The sequence below is a fragment of the Varanus komodoensis genome, unplaced genomic scaffold (genome assembly GCF_004798865.1).
Source record: "Varanus komodoensis strain SLA01 unplaced genomic scaffold, ASM479886v1 scaffold34_1, whole genome shotgun sequence".
Classification (NCBI taxonomy): domain Eukaryota; kingdom Metazoa; phylum Chordata; class Lepidosauria; order Squamata; family Varanidae; genus Varanus; species Varanus komodoensis.
The window spans coordinates 8231561-8255170 of NW_025335854.1; the positions used below are offsets into that span (position 1 = coordinate 8231561).

General features: G+C 55.6%; 1 protein-coding gene and 1 non-coding gene across 2 annotated transcripts in view; one reads left to right on the forward strand and one right to left on the reverse strand.

Moving 5' to 3' along the window:
- Positions 1-4066: 4066 nt before the first annotated feature.
- The window catches only part of BRINP2 (BMP/retinoic acid inducible neural specific 2), a 43737-nt gene continuing 24193 nt past the window's right edge, over positions 4067-23610 (reverse strand). Inside the window, exons 3-7 of the mRNA XM_044439225.1 lie at positions 22552-22751; positions 14413-14518; positions 10081-10317; positions 8558-8780; positions 4067-5180 (exon numbers count right to left, since the gene is read on the reverse strand). Of these exons, the coding sequence (XP_044295160.1) occupies positions 4067-5180; positions 8558-8780; positions 10081-10317; positions 14413-14518; positions 22552-22751 (1880 nt within the window). The remainder of the gene's footprint in view (positions 5181-8557; positions 8781-10080; positions 10318-14412; positions 14519-22551; positions 22752-23610) is intronic.
- Positions 21172-21244, forward strand: TRNAK-CUU. The gene has a single exon. It is a non-coding gene; the product is annotated as a tRNA-Lys (tRNA).

Below are 23610 nucleotides of genomic sequence, written 5' to 3' on the forward strand. Positions count from 1 at the left end.
ACCTTGCTCCCCAAGGAACAGAAAACACACCAACACTGGCCTATAAATGCTTACTCTTGAATGGAAGAGAAACCACTCAAGGTCACAGCCAAGAGTTATACAGAGAAGTATCCAATGTCTGCTTCAATGATGGGGCAAACAGCCTGTACTTGCCAGCTGTATTTGACCACAAGTCCCTGACCACCGGCCGTGCTTACTGGAGCTGCCGGGAGGTGAAGCCAGACGCAGGTCGTCAGACTGCCTCCTCCTGCCCTGAAGCTTTCTTGTAATTGTACGGCCCTCCGAATATTGTCTGAGGCGACCATCTCTGTGGTCACAAGGACAACGCTGACCTGGAAGCTTTTATAAGGTGCCAAGGAGCATCGGCTGCCCCCCACTGGCCAACGGGAACTCTTGGCAGCTTCCTCCAGCGCCTAGGATAAGATGCAAGTGCCAGACAGAACCCCTCCTGATATCCCTCACACCAGGGGCCATTGTGGGCCAGAGCCTGGCATGGGATCACGCGCATGTAAGTTCAGGGGGTTTAATGCGGCATCCACAGAGGAAGGCACAGTTTCCTAGAGGTAGAAAGTACCGCTAAAGGTCAGGAGCATGCTGGGAGAGCAAGGAAAGCCGGCCACCACCTTGTGGACCCATGGATGAGCAGGGTCCATCTGTTGCCAGCGAGATCCATTCGGGCTCTTTGGCTACCAAGATGTTTTCCTCCTGAATGTCTCCCGAGCATCATATTTTAGGCCACCGAAGTGGTTCCAGAGCCTGGAGAGCAGCGGCCGTTGCCCTGCTTGGAGGTTTGAAGGCTGGCTCTGCCTTCTTCCCCAGGAGGCTGTCTTGCCCTTCGACATGGTGCAGAAAGGAAAGGGGACAGCCACAGCTTACAGATGGCCATTCAGCTGCCCTGTTCTAAGGCCCAGGTCATCAGAGGCGCCTTCGAGGGCACAGGGAGAGCCCTGCTGGATACGGCCAGGGTTCACCTCACCCAGCCCTGTGTTCACACAGCGGCCAACCCTCAGCCATCGCAGGAGGGGGTGGAATGCCCTACGGGGGTCAAACAGCCGCCCGGCTTGCCTTGTGCACAACCTCTCCTGGCTGGACGGACCGGTTGCGATGGTCTCTTGAGAGCCGTATGATCCCGCTGGATGAGCCTGGGCTGATCACGGAAGGTGCTCCTCCTGGAGCACAGAAAGCCCAAGCTTTGCCTAGGCGTTCTGAGCGAATTTTACTTGGACACGGCGCTCGGCTCAATTTTTTTGTGGCAGGCAGGTGAGTTCTCCTGGGGAGCAGTTGGAACAAGCAGCCGGTGTGTATTACAAGGGCCGAACGAGAGTGCACAGCTGCCGGCAGAATAATGGCGCACACTTGGCACACACATGGGAGCAGGTGTGCACAGAGGGAGTCATAGCTGGGATGCAAAGCGAGCTGGCAGACATCCCTTCCTGCTGGAGGTTTGAGTCCTCCGGCATTATTTGGGGGCGCAGCTTAATTGTTCCTCTCCAGGATCTCATGCTGAGGAGGAGGTGAACTTGCCCAAGAGAAGCGGAGTGGAGCAGCAGCTTGGGTGAAACTCGGGCCCCTGCTCCAGGCGAGGAAGGGAGGGCATGCCAGAAGCATGGAGAGAGGCTCACCACCCGGAGTTCTGTTCCAGGTCTAGGCCCATCAAGCCCCCCACGTCTGCACCCAGCCCAGTGTTCTGCTTCCGACAGGGGAAAGCCAACCCGCAAGCCAAGCTCAGCACGAGGGCGGTGCACACCCCTCTTGCATCCCCACCACCAGCACCCGATTTTCAGAGCATGCAACCTCTGCAAGTTCCAACTAGCCTCAATGCCTAACGTTTACATTAGCGTTTAATGTAGCTATACACTGGGGATCAACCCTGATATTTAAATCAGGGATTATATCCTTCTTGAGGACAGAGTCTATTTCCACCCGGATGAAATATGTACAATTGGGTAATATCAGGACTATTATCAGGGCTTATTCATGGCCGGCCACATTGCGGAGCAAAGGGTTAGGGTAGCGACGGGAAGGGTGGAGCAGCAGGCAGGGGCAGCTTCAGCAGCAAGCAAAAGACCCCCCCCCCCCTTTATAGGGAATTCTACTGCACCAAGCAGGAATGCTGTGGGAGGAGCAGGTGCAGGGAAGCAAGGAGGCTGGAAAGGGGAAGAGGGTTCTGTGAGCTGCGCCCAGCGGGAAAGGGACGGAGGGCCCGCCGGGGCTCCCGGCCTCAGCAGCTCACCGGAAGGCTGGCAAAGCTGCAGAGACGGGGGCACGGAGGAGCCCGGCTGGGCTTCAACCAAGCACTGCTGCGGGGGCCAGCAGATGCTCTCCTTGGCCAGTTGCAGCTGCAAAGCCAGTGGGCGCCCACTCCTGAGGCGAGTCACGCCGTTGCAGCTCGGGTTGCCTGAGCAGTGCTGTGCCACCCCTGAGCAGTGGCTGAGGGGGTCGCCCTGCTCTGCCGCCTCCTACCAGCAGGGGCTGCTCTGGGGCAGAATGCACCCCCTGGAGCTCTGTGGAGGAAATGTGTCATTCAGGGTCACCCAATTTATCTAACGCTCTTCTTATCCATCTCTCACCCCACACACGACGTTCTCCATCCATTCCCTGGCCTGAACAGGGGCATGTTCACACTCTCAAAACCCCTCCGGAATTTCACTTCTGTGCTGTCTGAGGAGAGTAAGCCGATGGAGCAGACCTGAGATCCTTTTCCACAGAAATGTCTGCCGGGAGAAATGTCTGCTATTGTAGGAGCAGAAGTGCAAACACACACCCCCAGCGCCACGTCATTCTTTGCACCCACAGGCTAATACAGACACGCACACGTATGGTTCACACGTCCACACAACACCACACAACTGCACCTATTCAAGAAATCATCCAGAGAAGTTGATTGTTTACTGCTTTTTTCCTTCCCAAAAAGTTATTTTTCTTCCCCTGCCCTTACAAAACATAGTAAAACATCGTACATTTGGCTACCATGAATGCCTCCACCGCAGCAGTCTGCTAGAAATGGAACATCGCGCTCCAAATTGAAAAATGCAACGGAATAACACTTAAAAAAAAGCCAACCAATCGAAATCAAGTCAATAAAGAAATTCAATCATCCATCAGGTTCCAAATACACATTTAACAACAACTGCCTCTGGTCAGGGCGGATAATCTTCATGGATGCCTTTTTCCCTGGTGAAAGTAGTGAAATGTGGCAGGATCACATCTCATGAGTCGTGAGATGTGTTCCCTGGTTGTGTGTGGGAGAAAGGGGCAATTTCGGCATGCGTCGCATGACCCCAGTGCTGCTGCTCGTGAGTTCCTGAAGGATCTCACCCTCACCCCATAGAGGAATGGGTCAGAGAATGAAATGGGGATGTGGAGCAGGGTCGCATCAAGGCAAAAGAAACTCGGTTCCTGAACGCGTTTCTTTGGGAGGAACGAGTCGCACAGGGCTGACTTCTCAGAAAGTGCGCTTAGGCTGCAGCTGGAAAAAGAAACATGGGGTGGGGCGGGGAGGCGATGCCCTTGTTAGAAACAGCCATAAAAACAATACAAAAGTAAACGGTGCCAGGAGGGCTGGGGCCAAAGAAGGGTTCTCCGGGGGGCGTTTTGGATGCTCCTGCGGGAATCCTCTCCAGCCCTTTTGCTGCTCCTCTCTCCATCCTTCTCTGGGAGCTCCTGCAGAACAGGCGACCGGAGCACAAAAGCCAGGTCGCTCTTGCCCCCATCTCCCCAGCGGAGCCCCCCCCCCCCCCCCCCCCCCCCCCCCCCCCCACCTCCAGCCCCTCTCCTGCATCTTTCATGAGCCTGTGCATGTTCCAGGCATTCTCCTGCTGGGGAGGAGGAAAAAGTCGCCTCTTCGGCATCCGAAGCAAGATGCAGCGGCAGCCCCACGGCTCGGCCTCTTCCGGAAAACATGGTTTCAGCAATTTCATTCCCATCCGCTGGCATCTGGATGGCTGGTCCTTGCCACCCGGCCGAAGCGCTCAGCTGGCACGAAAGTAAGGCCTTTGGAAGTCTCATCTTCTTCTTCCCCAGCCTTCCTCCGGGACGTGAGAGTCGCTCTGCCCGGCGCCCGCAGCTAGCTGCACAGCTTCCCCGTCTCGTACTCCACTGGGTTTGGCAGCTTGGCGTTGAAGGCCTGCAGGGTGGACTGGATTCGACTTACCTCGCTGTTGGCCAGCTTGAGCCTGTGCCGCAGCAAGCATGAGAAGAGGTCCAGGCGAGTCTTCCCGGGCGGGGAGAGGCGGTTCACTCGGTCCCGGATCTCGATCAGCTGCAGAATGGCGGAGTCCTGCGAGCCCTGGGTGTACGGATAGTCCAGCTGAAGGACGAGGTCCCGGATGGCATCCGACTCGAACGGCAGGCTGTAGCCGAAGACCTGCAAGCTGTTGATCCGCATGTAGCCCAGGTTCTTGGAAGGATCCGTCTCCAAGGGCTCGTAGAAGATGGTTTCGTTGGCGCTGTCGTTGAGGGACCGGATGCGGCTCCGCAGGTAGACATGGACCGTCTCGAAGAAGGTCTTCCACTTGTTGCCTAGCATGAGGGTCCAGTTCTGGCAGTGGCCGGAGCCATCAACAGTCGTCCGCTCCCAGTCGGGAAAGCCGCTCTCGTTGGTGGGCATGAACCAGCTCTCCGAGTGGCTGCCCCCGAACGGGTTGACGTAAACGGCCATGACTGGCTCCAGGGTGCTGTTCCGGGTGAGGCAGATCTGGAGGGAGAGGGCCAGCATCAGGTGCACCAGGCTCGGCTTGTACTTGTTGCTCTTCAGCGTCACCAGCATCCGCTTCCTCCAGGAAGGGTCAAACCAGGTGCCCAGGCGCATGTCGTTGCTGATGAAGATGGAGTGCACCTCAACGCGGCTGTCCCGCTTCTGCAGGAGGTACTTGAGCTCCAGGTCCTGCAGGTCCGTCTCCAGCCCCAGGTAGTGCTCCAGGGGCTCCGCCACCTCGGGCCGGCACAGGCCCAGGGACAGCACGTAGCCCACGTTGCAGGAGCCGCACTGGGTGGCGTTGTCCTCCGCGCAGGAAGCGCATCCCGGCCCATCGCCCACGGTGCAGGGGAGGGTCCCCTGGCAGGAGGGCTGGTCCGGCGGGCAGGTGCAGCCCAGGCTTTCCTCCACAAAGGTCCCGGGCACGGGGGTCTCGCTGCAGTAGAGGAGAGACTGAGCGCGGCTCCACCAGTGGGTCAGCGGCCTAGGAGCGGGAAGGTACAGAGGAGGACGTTAGCAGCCCTTCTCCAGGGAAACGCTCCAGGTGGAAATAAACCTGGGCGCCTCTCTGAAATCAGCCAGAATTGCAAAAGCGGAACCTGACATTGAATGCACAGGCCGAACATGAAAGTGTTGCTCGGGCGTTTAAAAATGGTTCATTTTATTTCATGCGTACATTTTTGAAGCACGGCTTCCCCCACTTTGGAAAACGCAGCTTTGCATGTCTAAGGTGCACCTTGTGAATCCCAACACAAGTTTGGGAATTTGGTGACGTTGCTAGAGAGCGTGTGCTCCCATTTGTGCTCGCACGGAGGGGTGCAATGCGACATTTTTGACCCATTTGGAAACTGAAATGAGCATCTTTTCCTATTACTGTACGGAGGCAAGAACTGTGAAAAATTCCTCATGGCTGGAATGTCTATCAGGCCAGATCTCCTCTTCCGAGACTACCTCTACAACCACCTAAGAAAGGGAAGTCCTAAACTTGAAATGCCTTGATCATTTGAGAAATACAGCTTAGACTTTTTTTACTTTATCTACTGTCAAAATATCATCACATATTAAGTATTCTTACCTGTTAGTTCCAACCATCAAGCATAGTCAAACACTAAATGCAGGTAAACAATCAAACACAGCCACATCAGCTGTCAAACAATGGGATTAACTATCTGATGTCAAATACAAATTTCAGGTATTAGCAAATATTTGGGCTGTCGGACTACATCTGGAGGACATAAAACCCACGGTGGAGAATTAGTAGAGTATCTGGAAATCCATTTGCTCCAGCTTTACGTGGGATTAGCCTGCTTTCTGCTGAGCTGGAGCGTGGCCAGGGCGGGCTCACCATTTCTGAGGCCCCGCTGGTTTAGGCCATCCAGGGCAGACCTCAGCCAAAGCTGCACGTGTGTCCCAAAAGGGAACACTTTTCCGGGTCCATCTGGGGGTGGAAGGGGAGTGGGAGATGCCTCGGTGCAGCCCCAGCACCCTAAGCGGCCTCTCTGGGCCCCCGGTGCTGCTGGAGCTTCACCAGTTGAGCAGCCAGAGGGGCAGGAAATGGCATCAGCGTCCGGGGGGGCAGCCATGGGTGGAGATGCAGGTCCACAGAGAGGGGGCCTCCCCGGATGAATGGCGCCTGGGCGCCGTCCCGCCAGGTCAACTGGCAGCTTCTTTCCCATGGATCCTACAGCACAGGATAGCATGCCAAATTCAAGCAGCGCTCTGGTGCATTCCGTCTAAAACGAAGGGTCTGAGTGCTGAAATGGGCCAGGGAGCACGCCTGAAAGAGAACGGATAGAAGCCTGGTTTGATGTTTAGTACCCAAACAACCTTGAAGCAGGGATGAGGTTCCAGAACCTCGCGGCTGCCCTTTGTCAGCATTCACCGCAGCCAACTCGCTCTACAAGCACCAAGGGAGCAGGCAATGCCGGGCACCCCCTCCCACTGGAGCACCACCCCGAGTGCTGGCTGAGCCCTCCCCCTCGAGGCCAAGCCTGCCACGCATCCCTCGGCAGTAGCCCAGGAGTTGTGGATTGTGCCTGAAGGAGCTGCACCCCGGTCCAGGGCCCCTCATCAGGCAGTCACCGAAGGCGCCGGCACAATCCAACAGGTCGTTCCCCCCGGCTCATTGCTGTAGCACACCGATGGGCAGCCAGCCGGCCCTGTCCGTGCGACCCGCTTCTGGTGGGCATCTTCCTTTTCCTTCCAGGCTCTCAAGGCACAGAGGGCAGGCACGCTGGGATTAAAGCATGCCACGGAAAGGAAACCCATGTGATCTGGGGATTGCTGGATTCCAAGATAGCAGGGCTCCGAGCCCCTTTCTGGAAATGAGTCTCAGCAACAAAAGAAAGGCGAAATGACCCAGGGCCCCTCAGGCACATCTTGGGGCCCTCGGATGAGAAAACGACAGGAAGCCTTCCTGGGAAGCTCCCAGCATGGACGGGACCCGCTCTGGGCCTTCCTTTAGAATAGGAGGGGGGCAACGGAAGCTTTTCGGCACCCAAAACAGTACTGGGAGGATGTTGCTCTTGGCAGTGTTAGGGGTTGGGTTGGAGGTCCGAACTGACTTTACACTGGGGGTGGGGGGGTGGGGTCAGATTGCCAGAAACTGTCCATTCCTTCCATTCGCCAGAGTCGGAGTGGCGTGGTGCCTGAAACACTTCATGCTCTTCCCCTGGCCCTTGGATCCCGGCCCTCGAGAGATGCTTGGCCTTGGATTTTTAAACAAGTTACCCCCCACCAGCGATTCCTGGACATGTTGCTCGCATTTCCATCCTGGCTCAGCCTCTTTGGGTGAGAGCTGAGCACCCAATCTGGGAGCTGCAATCCAGCGATGCGAATGAGTTGTGAGGGGTGACAGGGCTGAATGCTTAGTTGAACATAATGACAATACCAGAAAGCGACATTTAAGGAAGTATCAATCACTGTGCAGATTGTTTTTAAAATCTGAAAATCAGTATGGAAGAGGAGACTTTTCCTGCTTGCAACTTGCGAGTTCAAGCCTTCCATATGCTTTCGCCCTGGTGTTTATGCTTTTATGGTCTCTACAGTGCAGTCTGAGGAAAGGGTTTAGTAAATTAACTGGCCCAATTTCCATTTTATGTGATTATTAAAAATCTATAATTACTAACAGTGTATATAATTGTGCATGTATTTACATCTTTATTTACATAAAATATGCCGTGTGCATGTTTTAGCTCAAAACGTTTTGCCTTTGTCAAAGCATTCTGCCGCCCCTAATAATTATTCTTTTTCCTTTTCCAGAGCTTGTGCCCCTCCAGATGTTTCGGCTTACCACTCCCATCAGCCCTGGCCAGAGCAACACTGGAAGCTGCAGTCCAAAGGATCTGGAAGGACACAGGTTGTTCATCCCTGCCTCTGGATCTCTGCTGTTTTATGGTACGCCAGCATGAAAGGCAAGCGGGAAAATGCGCTGTCCTTTCCATTCCTCACTGGAATGGACGTTGGCCATAATCGCACAATGGGTATCCCCGCTTTCAGATCTCAGGCACCAAATGGACATCAACAGTTGGCAATATGCTAGTTTACCCTGTGCAGGGAAATTTGCTTTTACATGGAAGCATGTTATGAAGATACGACATACTGGCATCCACACCTCCTCCCTTCAGACCCCCACTGCTCCTCGCTCTGTCTTTCACTTCCTTCTGCATAACTTGTAGAACCTCTCCCGAATTCTCACGGATTGCAATGATCAGCTCCAATTCCAATACTTCTCTTAAGGCCTCCCCAAAGCAACTGGTTGCACCCCACCCTGAGCTTGGGCCTGCTGAGCATCCCAGACCCCAAGGCCCAACTCCCGTCTTGGATGGGGGCCAGCGAGGCACAAGTGGAAATGCACCGGACCTCTCTTTCAGAAGCCTGAAGCGAGGTTGCCTGCGGCAGCGCTTGGCCAGGTTGAAAAGGCGCCGGACAATCCGGTGGGTCTTCTTGGACAGCATCTTCAGCGTGGTGCCCAGTTTCTGATAGCGGTGCTGAATATCCAGATCCATGGCCCAAAACTGGGAGAGTGCCGTTGAGTTCAAGAAGCGGTCTGTTGGAAGCTTCTTCACGAAGGACTGGAGTTCCTCTGCCAGGAAGGGAAAGGAATGTCAGCGAGGAGAAGGCATTGGGAAGCAACACCAAGATGGCGCAACTTCTTTAAGAAAGAAAGGGGATGGCCAACTGGCATTCCTTCGGGCTGCTGGAGGGCAGGCAGGGTCTCTCCCAAGAACACCCCACACATGGGAAGCTCCCATGGGGCGCAGGCGAGAGTTGATCGGGCCTTTCCTTTAGCAACCAGTCATTGTCCCAAGGGATTCGGGGAGGAAGGGCCCACTCGTGTGTGGAGGACAATAGCCTTCATCTCTCACCTCCACTCAGCAATGCTTAAATCATTGCTAGCTTGCAACAGATTTACGAAAGCTGACATACCGCGTTTGACTTAGGAAGAGGAGAATTCAATACCCCCACCCCTAGAAACCCTGCACCTTGACAGTCTTTGGAAATTCATGCTGCACTGGGAAATAAATTATTGGAAAAACAATTTTACTTGGATAAATGTTATTGAAGATGAATCCAATATTTTGCATCTTGTTTTAGGAGCTGTGATATTCACATACATTTTATAAACTCTGTAAGTATCGTGCATTTGATGTAATTGTATTGACCGCCATGTTTTTATATGAGCTCATATTTAAAATGAATAAAAATGTCTTCATCCCTTACTGAAAATGAGGTCAAGTACATGCAGCTCAACTGAACGTGCAGTTTTCCTGCTCAATTTTCCCGGCTGCCACCTCCCTCTGTAACATCTTCCAGCATGGAATTGGATGGAGGCACAGAATGGAAGGTCAGTTCCAGCCCTTCCTTGGTGCAAGGAAGGATGTGAGCACAGTGCTCCTGAGAAGCAGCTGCCCATCTTCCGAACCAACCACCCTCTGGGGAATAAGCTTTGGAGGGGCAGGCCTGCCCTTTGCCGGTACTCTGCAAAACAGCCTCCACACCGAGGGTATTGCAGAAAACTCACTTCCCCCCAGGACTGTGAAGGAGAACCTTAACGTTCAAGTGTTACTGTTCAGATCACGACACAGATCCTTTTCCTGAATGGAATGACTGAAACCTTTGCGAGTGTCCGCGCGTCCACCTCTCCGCAGGATGCGTCCTGCCTTTGATCGTCCCAAAGAACAAGCCGCAGCCTGCAAGGCACCTTGGAGACGAACACCTGCAGTGTCATTCTGGGTGCTGCCCAGGCAGCTGCAGGGTCATTCCGAGCTGGCCCTGAGAGAAAAGGCACCGAGGACACTTTCAAACACAACACCGGTCTGCTCGTCTAAAATCTGCGCCCAGGTGCAGCCACTGCTGCAGAAGATCTACCTTTCAAAACTCACCTGAGTCCTGAAACTGTTGGTTGTGATTCTCCCAGACCTCCTGGATACGGAGAAGGGCGTCCTCCATCGCCTGGATGTCAGCCTCAGGGCAGTTGCACTGCGGGAAGCTGAACCCACAGCGGCACCAGCAGTCATGTTGCCGGCAGACCAGCTCCCCCTCGGAATTGCAGGTGATGTAGCTCAGGGCGGCGGCCACGAAGCGTTGCCGCAGGTACTCGGGCAGGAGGGCCTGCAGGCCTGCGGAAGCACACCCGGGTCTCCCTCAGCGACGGAGAGCTTCTCCAGCGCCCCTTTCCGACACGGCTGCTCCCCGACTGACCCACCCGTTGCCGCAGCCGCCCCCTGCAGAAGCCCAAATTTTGAGCTCTGGCAAGCCGAGCCAGTGTGCTGGTTGGTGTTTTGTATGTGCACGCATGCACACGTGCGCATACACGCTCCAGCACGTGCCCCCATGGTGCTTCTGTGAGTTGACTGGAGAAAGTGCATATGCATATACAGAAAGAAGAAACGTGGAGCATGGGCCCAAGCCAGCCAGGGCTCGGGCCCATGGCAGAGTCCGCTTGGGGTGGCCCCCGGGGCGATCCTGAGCATCTCCCGGGGAGTGGATCGCAAGCAGTGTGTGCAGGAAGGCAAGAAAGGGCAAGGACGAGCTGCAAATATATATATTATGTGACAGGCAAAGGCTTTCCTTTTTAAAAAGTGTTTCAATAGTTGACACCCTTAAACCTTTGCTTTGTATTTTTATCTGAATTTTACTGATATTGTGTTTTTAAATTGTTGTTCTTATTTTTATTGTGGTTTTTTATCTTATGATTGTGAGCAGCCCAGAGGTGCTGTGGCGCAGCAGGCAGCACACCAATTTCCAAAATGAATGAATGAAGGCTCTGTTCTGTTCCTTCCAAAACCTGCAAAGGGTTTCACGGAGAGTATTCAGCTGCTACAGAGGGAGAGATGGCAAACACAGGACCTGCCTCCTCTCATATAATGACCCAGACCCTGAGGCCACCCCTGGGGGACCTCTCCAGGAGCCCCTTCCGAAGGAGGTGAGGTGGGTGGCTACTAGAAGCAGGGCCTGTTTGGTCGAGGCACCCCAGGTGCGGGTTGCGCTCCCCAGAAAGGTGTGTCTCGTGCCTACTCGGCATCCTCCTTGGTGCCAGGTGAAGACCTTCTTAATCTCACAGCATTTTGACAGTCTAACCTCCAACTTTGCTCTTATATATCCCATTTTATTTCTGTACTGCAGCTTTGCTTCTGTGCTGAATCATTGAATGCTCTTGTGTGTGTGCGTGTGTCCTTTTAACTTTAGTTAACCACCCAGAGAACCTTGGCTATTGGGCGGTATATACCAATGAATTAACTGAAATAAATAAAGCCTCGAGGCTTGTGAGAACCTCCCCACCCGATTGCTGGAGCCGGAGCCTGGGAATGAGGCCCATGGCGTCGTCAAGGCTGAGCCTAGCTGGCTGGCATCCTTCCCTCAAGCAGAAGAGAATTCGCAGGTAGGTCAAAAACGCTGCTTCTGCCTTCACGGGACGGAGGACGGCTAGTCCCGGATACTGGAAAGCCATTCATCCTGGGGTGGACCAAGCCAGGGTGGCCACGTGTCCCATTCGACTGAAGGGAGTCCTCTGCCTGAAAGGCTAGCCACCCCAGTCAGCGATGAGGAGGACGAACCCCACGAAGGGACAGCGGGAAGGGCTGCCCATCTGTGGTCAGGGCACAGCGGCGCCACACACCCCCTTCCACCACCTTCTGGGTGATGGTGAGGCATGCTGTGCTTCTATTCAAATTATAGCCATTCTTTCTAAATGTGTACCCACACAGGTATAATAGTACATGCAAATTTTATGCAAATTACACAGTATTTTCACCTGCTTCTGGGGGGACACAATGCATAAATGCTATTCTAGGTCAACCTCTTCAAGATACTTCATAATCTGTGGTAGTAATTACTACTGCTCGGTTTATAGCACTGTTGAGAGCCACCTTCCGGTCGTGAAATGACCGTAAGGGCGTCCGAAGACTTTTCTCCTTGATTAAGAATTTGTGATAATAAAGAGTAGGCCTGTTCTTCCCCAGATGCTTCCGGCCTCGATCCCCGGGGAGAGCCTCAACTGGCCATGCGTGCCTGGAGAGCCACCCGGCTTTGGCTGAAAAGGAGAAGGGTGCAGAGCTGGTCGGCACAGCTTGGCTTTCTCCACCCTGGTGAGGGAAGGAAAGGGGGTCCCCCGCTCTGGAAAACAGCAGGCTGAGGAGCTAAACCAAATGCAAGGCCAAGTGGCTTTGGATCCAGGAATACTCAAGCCCTCTCTTCCTTGAGCTTGGTGAAAACACAGAAGACACACTTGGAAAAAGCTCTTTTCGGGATCCATGGTGGTGATCTCCAGCTGGTGTAGGGCGGTTTGGGAATCTTTGGATTTTCTTTGGGGTTTCCAGATATGGGTACCAGAGCACATTGTCTCATGAGTGCCAGGTGTACCCCAACGACAGTCCCTGGGACTGAACCTGGAGGCCCCTGGCAGTGTCTCTCCAGACACACTTCCGTATTGTCTTGCGTCACAAAGGAGATGACCTCAACTTGTGATGTCTGCTGGCAACCACACTGGTGCTGCCAAACATCTGGCTCCCAGCTGCCACCTTCTGCTGTGTGTGCGTGAGAGAGAGAGAGAGAGACTTTCACGAAGATGCCTTCATTTGGAGCATCTTCTTAGCCTCAATCTAAGGCCAGGTGAAGGCGGCACGCAGCCTTCGCAAGCATGGCGGCTGGGATGCTGCTCCGAGGGCCACGGCAGAGGCATGGGCGTCCCCGCTGCACTAGCCTAGCTCTGCCCTGTCGCCCCACTGACTTGTTGGGGAATCTTCCGCATCAGGAGAAGACGGCCGCTCGAGGTAAGGGCCACAAGGCAGACCTCCCGCGGAGCGACCGGGGCCGTCATGCCGCCCCCATGCAGCCGCTGGGAGGTACTGCAGAACAAATGCTGCCAATGGCCTTGGATGCCTTTCCAGCCAAGGGAGCTGGCGAGAGGATGGGCCCAGCAGTAGGTGGGGGGGTCCGGTGGAAGAACCGAGGCGGGGCTAGGCTGCACTTCGGGGCTGGCTGAAGCAGACTGCCATCCACATATGGGGAGCAGGGAGCTGCCGGCTGCCTGTGTGGGGAGGAAGGCGGCTGGGGCAATCTCAGCCGCTTCTGCTGCTCCCCCTGCCCCAGCCTTGCCTAGGAGTGGCTGGGTGGGCATCGTGGGAGGGGACCCCTCATCCTCAGATCTTGTCGGGTGGCCGCTGGTTAGGCACGGGGCTTCTCTGCCTGGCTTTCTTTCCATCTCTGCTACAGAGTGAGGGCACGTGTGTCTATTTGCTTAGTTCGCTTTGCACCAAATCAGCCACTCTGGGGCTTTGGAGAAGGAACGCTTCCTCCTCCAGATGCCAAGGACACTCTCCTTCCAGTTGAGCTCTCCCAAAACGCAAAAAACCGGTGAATGCGCCTCACGAGCACTTGCACGCGCTGTGCCGTCGACACGTGTGAGCCTCAGTGTCACACTGGACGGGCCAGGGAAGCTGCCGAGTGGGTGCTGCATGGGCTGGTGGGTGAATAGACTTGGGGATGATGGGCTTTGCCTGGGCAATGCCGGCAATGCATGTAGAGGCAGCACATTTGATGAGGAAAGTGCATGACGCCTCGGATCAATTTACATTTTACAGCGTCCATTAGTGTGAGGATATGTGTTAAACTGGCAATGCTTGAAGCGCCTCGTCAGCTCCGTCAATGCCAAACTTACCGGCACCTTCCCCAGTGTTTACAGGCGCCACCAGACAACTCGCATCGGCCCCAAGCAATTCTTTCCACGTACATAAAATGTGCGCTTCCTGCCACGCCAGGGAAATGCGACACGCATTCAACCATATTCGTTTTTCTGGGTCTGTAGGAGTCACGTGACTTGGCCAATGGCCAATGGCCTACGGGGTCTCACATGACCCAACTGATCCAGCCAGCACCAATAGGGTTGGCTTTGGATGCAGCCAGGAGAATTCCTGCACGGAAACAGTTTTCGGCTCCTGTGGGAGGCATAGTTCCCACGAAGCTGGATCTGAACCTTTCACAATGCTGGTGGGAAAGAGGTGCCGCTCATCGAATCCAGTCCCCGTTCTCTGGCCCTTCAACCTGTAGCTTCCTAGGAAAAGAAGCAACGTTGGTGGCCGGAAGGTCCCTGGACCACGCCATGCCCTCTGCTACGGGCTGCAGTGTTCTTCACATCACTGCAAAGGCGTGCTCTTCCCACCTTGCACGAGAGTAAGAGCGGCACCCTGTGGGAGGCCAAGGGGGAAGACGCTTACCAAGCAGCTGCACTTTGTTCTCAGGGCTCTGGACCAGCACTGAGCTCACGGAATCCAGGTTGTCATAGTTGCTGCAGCCGAGCGGCCCCGTCCTGGTTTCAGTGACCTGAGGAAGGGAACGGCACACCTGTGAACACCTGAGGGCGACAGCCGAACGGAAGCCTGCCCACCTGCCCCATCCTGCTGGCCGGGACCTGCAGAGGACGCGGCTTATGGAAAACGGAGATATGAAAATGGCATCCCTTTTGGATGGTACGGCAGACCCTTCTGGGCAGCTCGGCCACCGGCGTGCTGGCTGGGCCTGAAGGGAGCGGTCATCAGGGCAGCCACGTCCTACTCTATGGAGGGCGGTTCTTTATCTGAGTCCCGCTCAGGTCAGGCCGGGCATGTCACAGAGGCTCTCCAGCTGGTCTTTAAGGCCGTGCTCACTTCAGGGGCACCCTAAATGAATGGGGCCAGTCCTACGATCCATTCTGCGTCTTCCACTTCAAAACCAAACCCCTCTGCCGGAACACACTCTCCTGCATTCAAATGCACCTCCATTCTGGGGTGGCTGTGTGTCCTACTTTACCGAGGACGGTCCTCCCTTGGAGGAACGGTCCAAGTCCGCTTTAAAGATAAAGAAGTCCAAGAAGGAAGGAAGAGCAAGGCTTGCCTCGAAGTGGCTGAACAACAGGAGTCTCCTGGAGAGCAAAGTATGGTGCGCTGCACTGGATTTTCCACTCAGGGAAGAAATCACAGAATCTTCAACTATATGTATAAATTAGGATCCTGCACACTTACACCCTTTTGCCCCCTCTTCTTGGTGATGCACAAACAGCTACCGTAGGGATGGTCCAAAACATGGCGGCGGGGGGGGGGGGCAGTTTACCTGCCGCCATGGTTCATTCATGAAAGGATGACCTGTGGCTTGAGGAAATGTTACAAAAACCCTTAGCTTTTAAATCTGAAGCTTTTTTATTAGGCATTGTACCGGAAGATATTAGTAATCAAGAAATGTATTTGACTTTGCATGTAATCACTGCGGCGAGGATTGCATTCGCTCAACACTGGAAAAGTGAAGAACCACCCACCGACGAACGGATTCTAAAAAAGATCCTGGACTGTGCAGAAATGGATAGATTGACTTTATCACTGAAGGAGAAGGAAGATACTGACTTCTATCAAACTTGGGATTTTTTTATTATTGGCTGGAGAAACAGGACTTGGCTTAGATTTAAAGATGTTTTTAAGTTATTATAAATGGATTTGAATATGACTATAGAATGTTAAAAAAAATTGAGTAGGGGGCTGACCCAGTATGTCTGATGTATTTGATGATCGATGTTTTTAGTGTTAGTTTAAAAATCTTAATAACATTAAAAAAAAAAAAAATGAAAGGACGACCTGGAAGCAGTCCAGGGGCCAGCAGGGCAGGCTTCCTCTTCCGTTCCAGCCAAGCCAGGCTGTGGTCTCTGGGCAGAACCCAGCATGCGCCTGTGAGGAACCTCACTTGCCCCAATCCGCAAGCTCCCTTCTCTCCCGGAGACGGCCCGGAGGCCGCGACCCCAACCAGCCACAGCGAGCATGCTTGGAACAGACGCCTCTTTTCCTTTTGAATTGCTCATCTCCGACAGATCAAAGGACAGCGCTCCGGACCATGCTGTAAATCAGGGGAAAGCGCCGTGGGGCCAGGTGGTCTTTCTCGGGACCCGCCGAGATCACTACCCTCCCACTGAAAACAAAAAAATCAGCACATCCTCTGACAAGCAGCTGGGACTGCTCTCAAGAGTGTGTGGGGGGGGTCTCTAGCCGCCTTCAGTGCCCACTCATGTCTCGGCTGGGCCACTCGGGGCTCGGAGATGCTCCCAGGAAATGAAGATGGTGAGAAGCTGCAGGACAATTTGCGGGGTGTGTGCAGCTAATGGGAAAAGTGAGGCGGCGGAGAAAAGGCACACGGTTCGCTTCTGTCCAGTAACACGGGAGGCCAGCGGAGGCCGAGCCACGAGGCCCCGGCGTCACAGTGCAGGGGCAGCTAGGAAGGGCCGGGGTAGGCCAGCAAGAAGCCCCGGTGGCTGGCCGCTTCAGCTGCGTGAGACGAGGAGGAGGGGGAACCGGTTTTGAGGGGATCGGGAGGATCCTGGGAAAGAGGGGCTGTGGCTTTCCACAAGCTTGGAGTGAGCGTGCGTGATTGATCGGTAGGGTGCTGGGGGGGGGGGGTGCTGATGGCGAGATGTCAGGGCAGTGACCCAAAGGGTGAGACTGAGCTGACCTGCCGGGAGGAAGAGCAGAAAGGGGAGGCGCTGGCCTTGGGTGAAAGAGCCGTCCGCTGCCCCGGAAGGCAGCGAGCCCGAGTGTGCCGGCCCCACCCCGGCCGTGCCCTCCACCTCTTGCGACTGCCTCGCCCGTGCGAGGGGGCGTGCCTTCCCCGGCAGCTCTTGCTGGGGGGCTCCCATGGCGTTTGCTCCAATGCCAGTTGACCTGTGGGCCCAGAACCTTGCCCGGCCCTGCTGTCCACCTGGCCCGCCTCCTGCTGAAGGGAGTTGCTACCCAACCTGTCGCCGCCACACCGGCAAGTCTTGCTCCCGCAGTCACCTGTGGCACTATCCATATCTCCCCTGGAATAAGCAACTGCTCTGAAGTAAGCGCAAGCTTCTAGAAGCAAACATGCAGCCTCCCGGGCCATGGAGAATGCCTGGGGCTCCCGTAGAGCCAACATGCGAGCCGTGCCCTCCAGGAAGCACCTCTAGGTTTTTGTTTCATAAAATCTGAAGCTTCTGCCATGGCAAGGGGCTTTGGATTGGGGGGTGCTTGGGAAGGAAGGGGGAGCACAGCCCCTGACTGCTTGTCAGTTCCAAACTGCTCTCCTGGAGCTGTTTTACTCTTGAAGGTACAGCTGCAGCAGTGGGTTGATCCAGACTGGGAATGCCTCCAAAAAAGAGGCTGAGCGTTCACTGCTGGCCTGATCAGGGTTCCCCCAGCAACTGCATTACAATTTTTCAAACCAAACTCTTGGGAAATGCACCATGTATCTGTTGCCTTGGACCTATTTTGGCCCACAAGTGTTGATTCCTAAGCCTAAACCTTCAGCCCAGGCTCTCCGAGGGAACTTGGCCTTCTCTGGCATTCATGACTGATGCAGCTCTGTCCCCGTCCCAAGGTTGGCAAGCCCTGATCTCCCAAAAGGAAGAGGCCCTCCCTGCCGGCTGGTTCCCCTTTTCGAAAGGGTGCAGATGGGAAAAGACAGTGATGAAATCTTTAGAAATGCATCCATTTGAATGTTGATAGCGCCAGCTTGCAGCGAACTGGGGTGGAACGTGACATCATTTCAGTATAAATTAATTTGTGAAGCCATATGGTTTTCTTCTCAATTTTATACGCAGAAGCGAGGCTGCCGAGCAGGAGATTTGGGGTGCCTGGAACGACGGCAGGGCAGGAGGCGGCCCCTGTGCCAGGAGGCAGGGTCCAAAGGGCTTCTGTGCACGCATCGCCCAGAGCAGGGGAGGAGCGCAAGAGCGATGTCCGCCTCAGGTGGCTGGCGTCTCCTTTCATGAGGCTTGCTGGGGAAACATTTCCGGGGAACGGCGCTCCTGTGGAGATGCATGCAGGCAGGCAGGGGCAGCTGCATTCCCTGTTTGCAGAGTGACATCCCCATCAGCCTCCAAACTTCAGTTTGGAGCAGCAACATGGAGAGCCAACAAAAAGGGGCATGAAATGCAGGCAACGCGGGAGCCGCGGAGCCGCGGAGGTGCTTTGCAGACGAGCACCAAGTGCTCCAGGCCTCGGACAAGGCCACGCGGCTCGTTCTGTTCACAGAGAATGGCCCCACCTGCACCCAAAGACGCACGGCATCGTTCGCAGGGCCAGGTCCCCAGAATCGGCACAAAGGCGCAGTTGCGGCTGGCTCCAACTCACTCCCTTCCTCGCTGCCCCTCCTGTTTCCTTGGCGGCAGGGAGTTGAGGAGGATGCCGACGGTGACGGGTTTATAACTGCAGGCCCCGGGAACCGATCTCCGGGGTGGCGGCCCTGCTCAAGCAACCTGCAAATTAAAATCCAGGCGCACGGAGGGGTGGAGCGGAGAAGGAACGCCAGTTCTGCAGAGAGAACTGGGAAATGAGCGTCTTTTCTGGGCAGGAGCCTGGCTCATGCTCTGCACTCCAGAGGGAGTGCCAAGGGTGGGGTGCTTCAGTTTTTCCCTCCCCAGGACGTGCGGTTGGAAACGAGGACAGGCAAAATATGGGCAGCAGCGGAAGGCAACCTGGGAGTGGACCCATATGGACTCGCTTGCTCCTCTCGGATATTGCGACACAACAAGGCACAGTGGTTCTGGTTCTTCCCCTTTGTTGGTCTGTGTCTTCTGAACTTCACCGTGGTGCCCACATGGTGTGCTTGGTCTTTAAAAGCCATGAGCAGCAACCACAGCTGTTCCATGGTCCCTCTGTGCTGCGACATCCGAACCCGGAAAATACGACTCATCACAGTACTGAGGCCAGAATCGCCGAAAGATGGAATATCAGAGTTGGGAGGGAGCTCTCAGGCCCCCGAGTCCAGCCCCTTGCTCAACGCAGGACTCCAATTAAAGCATCCTCAGCGGATGCCCGCTCTCTTGCCAAACAGCGAGCTGGAGAGCGCCACTGGCGGCCGCCATTTTGCATGGCTCTCAAAGGAAACGCCACTCCTCTGGCTTCCCACCCCAAAGATGAAGGGATGGGTGGACAGCCGGGTGGAGCGGCTGATTCCCCCCTCTTCTGTCTGAGTGTGGATTTGGCACCCCCACCCCCTCCAGTGGTCCCCTCTGGCGTGGGAGGCGAGAAGGTACTCTGCTCTCCTGCCCTTCAGGACATGGGCCCCACTTGGGCAGCAGGTCTTCTCACAGCGGTGGTGAGCCGAACAGGGCTTGCGCTGCAGCTGGAGGCAGGAGAAGGAAGGCTTCGCACCAGGAGGTAGACTGTGGCAACCACATGGGCTCCCTTGTGGGGATGTGTGAACCCAGCCAATTCCCTGTTCCCTGGTTTGGAAAGAGAGTGCCCTGGGAAGTACTGGAATTGCACCTGTCCCACTGGCTGAGCTGGGAGAGGGAGAAGACGGTGTAGGCCAGGCCACAGTGTTGCTCGTGGTTCCAAAGGTCTTGGGCGGCAGAGCACAGTGCCCTTCGAGAACCGCCGCCACAAGGAGTCAGCTCCGTGTGAGCTGGACCTGTGCGCACAATTTGGACACCTCTGCTTTCGTTTACCTGCTTTCGGACTTGTTTGGAGCTCCATTTTTGTCAGCCCCAAAGGCTCAAATGGAACAAGAACCTTGCTGTGTAGTAATTGTTATGCAAATGAGTTTGCTTGTAATGCAGTGATTCATATCGCAGGTGGACAATAAGTGTAAAGATGTACCAGTGGGAAAGTAACCATGTTTTCATGCTACTTGCTTTTGGAGTGTGGTGGCATCTTAGGTACAACAGAGAATTGGACTTTATTTTGAGAAGGCTGCTGAAAATAATTCCTTTTCTAAACGTGCCTAACAACCAGGATAAAACCATGAATTAACTGTTTTAAAACAACCTCTGCAGTCTAATCCTAAAACACCAAAACTGCAGCAGAAAATGCACTAAGAAATGCCACCAGCCACCAGCCAGCCATGCCTCCTTCCAGAATACTCCATTCCATGCATTATGCTGTTTGTGGGTTACACCTCCCCACCAGCCAGTTTGAGGTTTAAACCTATTTTTCCCTGCAAATCTTGGGGCTCCCCAAAACCAACCAAAACCGTCCTCCGTGCATGCATAAATGAAGCTGCTTTAGCTGAGCCTGGGAAGCCCGGTGGACCTGCACCTCTGAGCCAGGCCCCGCACGCCGCGCTCTTCCCAGCTGCCCGCTGTGCCGTGCCTGAAATTGCCCTGAGTGCAACGGAGAGCGTTTGAGGGAGGCGGCCCCCACGAGGAACTGCAGCCAACGGGGTGCCTCCTCCCCACACCCCTTTTCTCGGCGGCTGCAGAGGAGCAGTGCGCACCTGCCTGGACAGCACGGCAGGCCTTCCCGGGGCAGCCAACACTTGGCCAGACATGCAGGCCCTGCCGAGAGCGTTGCCCAAGGGTTCAGCAGCCCAGCTGAGGCCCACTGTGTCGTCTGGAGTTTCTGGAGGTTTGTCGACCACTCAAGTAACCCCCCCAACCAGGTTCACACCACACTACAAACCCCTGGCTGGAGGGTGCATAATGATGGATGAGGCTATGGCACCCCAAAATTTAAGCACCCATGATGGGCTGCCATGTCATCCAAGTTGGCCATCATCCTCTTCATCTTCATATTCTGCCTTTCTTCCTCTCGCAAGGACCCCAATGCAGCTTATGAAATTCTCCTTTCCCTTTCCCAAAGTCACCCCGAGAGCTCCAGGGCCAGGTGGGGACTCGAACCTGCACCTCCGGAGTCTCAGTCCAGCACTCTTAACCATTGTGCCACACTGCCTCTCCCCGCATGCCATTCGGGGAGTCATTGCCGATGGGAATGAAAAGGGCAGGCTAAATCGTATCCTTCCACATTTATGCCGGCAGAAGTAGCGAACCCCAAAACATGGAACTCCCCACTCCGTGCGGTCATGTTGACGACTCTTCGGTTTTTGTTCTCCACGACGACACATTGGTCATGGTTGGGTGGCTCACAAGCAATACGTGTGAGAATAAAAACCGAATGCTCATTTGTCTTCTGGCATCCCGAGATGGCGACATGGATGTTCTTCCCATTTCCAGCAAAACTGGACAATGGACAGCAGAGAAGGAAGCATTACCAGCAGCCCGGCTAGCTCAGTTGGTAGAGCATGAGACTCTTAATCTCAGGGTCGCGGGTTCGAACGCCATGTTGGGCGGCAGATTCATTCTCCCGGGGCGCCGGTCCACTGAAAGGAGCTGCATTCTTATTACCCCGCCTTTGTAACCACAACATGCAAAGCTGCTCCTCCTGAAATAACCCATGCCAGGTCCCTGACTCTCCCCCAGTTCTGAGCTTAAAGGTCTGAAATGGGAGCAACCGGCCTCTACACCAGGTCGTGATCGTGGGAAACGGCAGTGGTGCAGTGGAGGCGCAGAGCACGGGGGGGGGGGGGCACCAGGACATTGAAATGGCGGGGCGGGGCCCTCACCTGCCATGCACCTCAGGCTTCCCAGCTCCCGCAGAACTTAGCTGCAATCCTTCCCATGCCGGGACGGGAAAGACGCTTCCCCAGAAGCAGCATCTTATTGCGAGCTATTCTGACTGCAAAGCAAGGTATTTCGAGAACAGTTTAGCTGCAAAGATCCATCTGCTCTGCAAAAAGACCAGCTCCTCGGGGAGATCAAAACTGCTAGAACGCCTTCCTTGACTCAGAGATCAAGCATTTCTCCCTGAGGCTGGGAAAAGAAACTCCTGCAAAATCCAGCGCCAATGGTCTTGATCTGCATGAGGAACTGGCACGCCCCTCCCCTTCCGTTTCGCGGGCAATCTCAGTCTCTCCAGCCGGGATCCACCAGGGGAACCTGCCCCGTCCTGCACCGGCTTGCTCCTCAGAGATTGCCGCCTGGGCATCATGGCTGTTCGGCGAATATGGACACACCTGCGTGCGCAGTGCCGCACACACAGGTAGCTACAGATCAGCACAGCTGCCCAGATGTTTGGCCTTTTCCTGGGGTCTGTGGCTACGGGGCCAGCCTGCTCCGATAAACCTGCTCATTCACTCCTGTTGAAGAAACCACCTCGCTGCTGTGGAACAGCGAGCGTGCGCTTGCTCACCCATCGCAGAACGGGGAGCCCTGTCGCTGAGCAAGCCTCACGGGTCTCATCTCCCTGCTCTGAAAGGGAAGAAGTCCACGCGCCAGGTGGCTGCACGCCCGAGCCTCTCCCCCAGCCAGTCCCCTGAACTAGTGTTATGGAATCAGGAGTCGTCCGCTGCTGGAACAGGAGGGAGGCAGGTCCAGGCCGTGGCCTGGCATGCTTTCCACCTGCTGCAGCATGCAAAGAACCCACAGCCCCCTTTCATGGGCACCGGGGTCAGCTCACCATCGTTCCTACCACCGCCACGTCTGGACCGAAGTTCACACATCGCGCCCTATCTGTGCACCGCCCGCGCCGCTGAGCTGCACCTCAAGCTCCTTTCAGAGTTTCGCTCCGCCCTTGCACCGACCGCCCTGCTCGGGTTACCTTGATGGCTGCGGTCGCGATTTGGATGTGGTGGAGACGCCGCAGCGTGCTTTCGCGGTCGATGAAGTAGGAGGCAGCCAGCTGGTGCAGGGTTTCCAAGGAGACCGTGGCGTTGCTCCCACCGCTTCCAGACGGACCGCCAGCTTCTGCTTTCCGGCTGAGCTTGCGCTTGTCCACAGAAATGGTCAGGGACTCTTCCCCTGCAGAGACAGGAGGCGCCTACTTAGCTTGCCCTCGGGGGGAACCCAGGAGCCCCAAGAGCAGTGACCCTCCCCTCCGCGGACTGATGGGGGACAAAGAGCTGGCAGCTACGGACCCAACTGCCCCCACCCCACGCAGGGACCGAGTCCCCAAAGCAGGCGGATTCCGGGTGTTCCGGAGGAGACGCAGCCCACGCTGCTTGGCATGCTGTCCCTCACCCGGCAGCCTGGGTAACCCAAGGAGCGGGGAGTTCATGCTGCTCCCGAGGCCTCTGGGAACGAGCCCACTGCACTTGCTGTGCGAGGTGTCGTCTTGCTAGGATAATCGGGCGTCCGTTCAGGGAGCTTTCACTCCACAAATGAACTAGGCCAACTTTCCGCCTCCTGCAGTTCCTTGCTATAGAGCACAGGCGGGGTCAGAAGAGAAGCCCTGCTGGGTCAGGCCCAGGGCCCCAGCCAGCTGCCCACGGGGCCCCTCCAGCAGGAGGGGTGCAAGGCCACAGCCTGGCTAGGCTCCTTAGCAACCGGGGGAGGCCAGCAATGGAGGGTGACGGAGGGAGCATGCAGCCAGCGAGGAGCCACGGGGAGAGAGCCGCCTCCTCCGTGAATCTCTCCAATCCCCTTTCACAGCCATAAAAATGGGTGCCCCCCCCTCTTAGTGGCAGGGAATCCCACGAGTTGAACCACCCAGTTAGAAATGGAACACGCTGCTCTGCATGGCTAGCAACAGAGTGGTTAGACCAGGGGCGCAGCGCGCACAATCCGCCAGCAGGACCGGCTTCCCAGCATGCTGCCTTCCCCAGCGCGGCACCCTCCAGGTGCTTCAAGCGACACCTCCCCGGAGTCCTGGCCCCTGGCC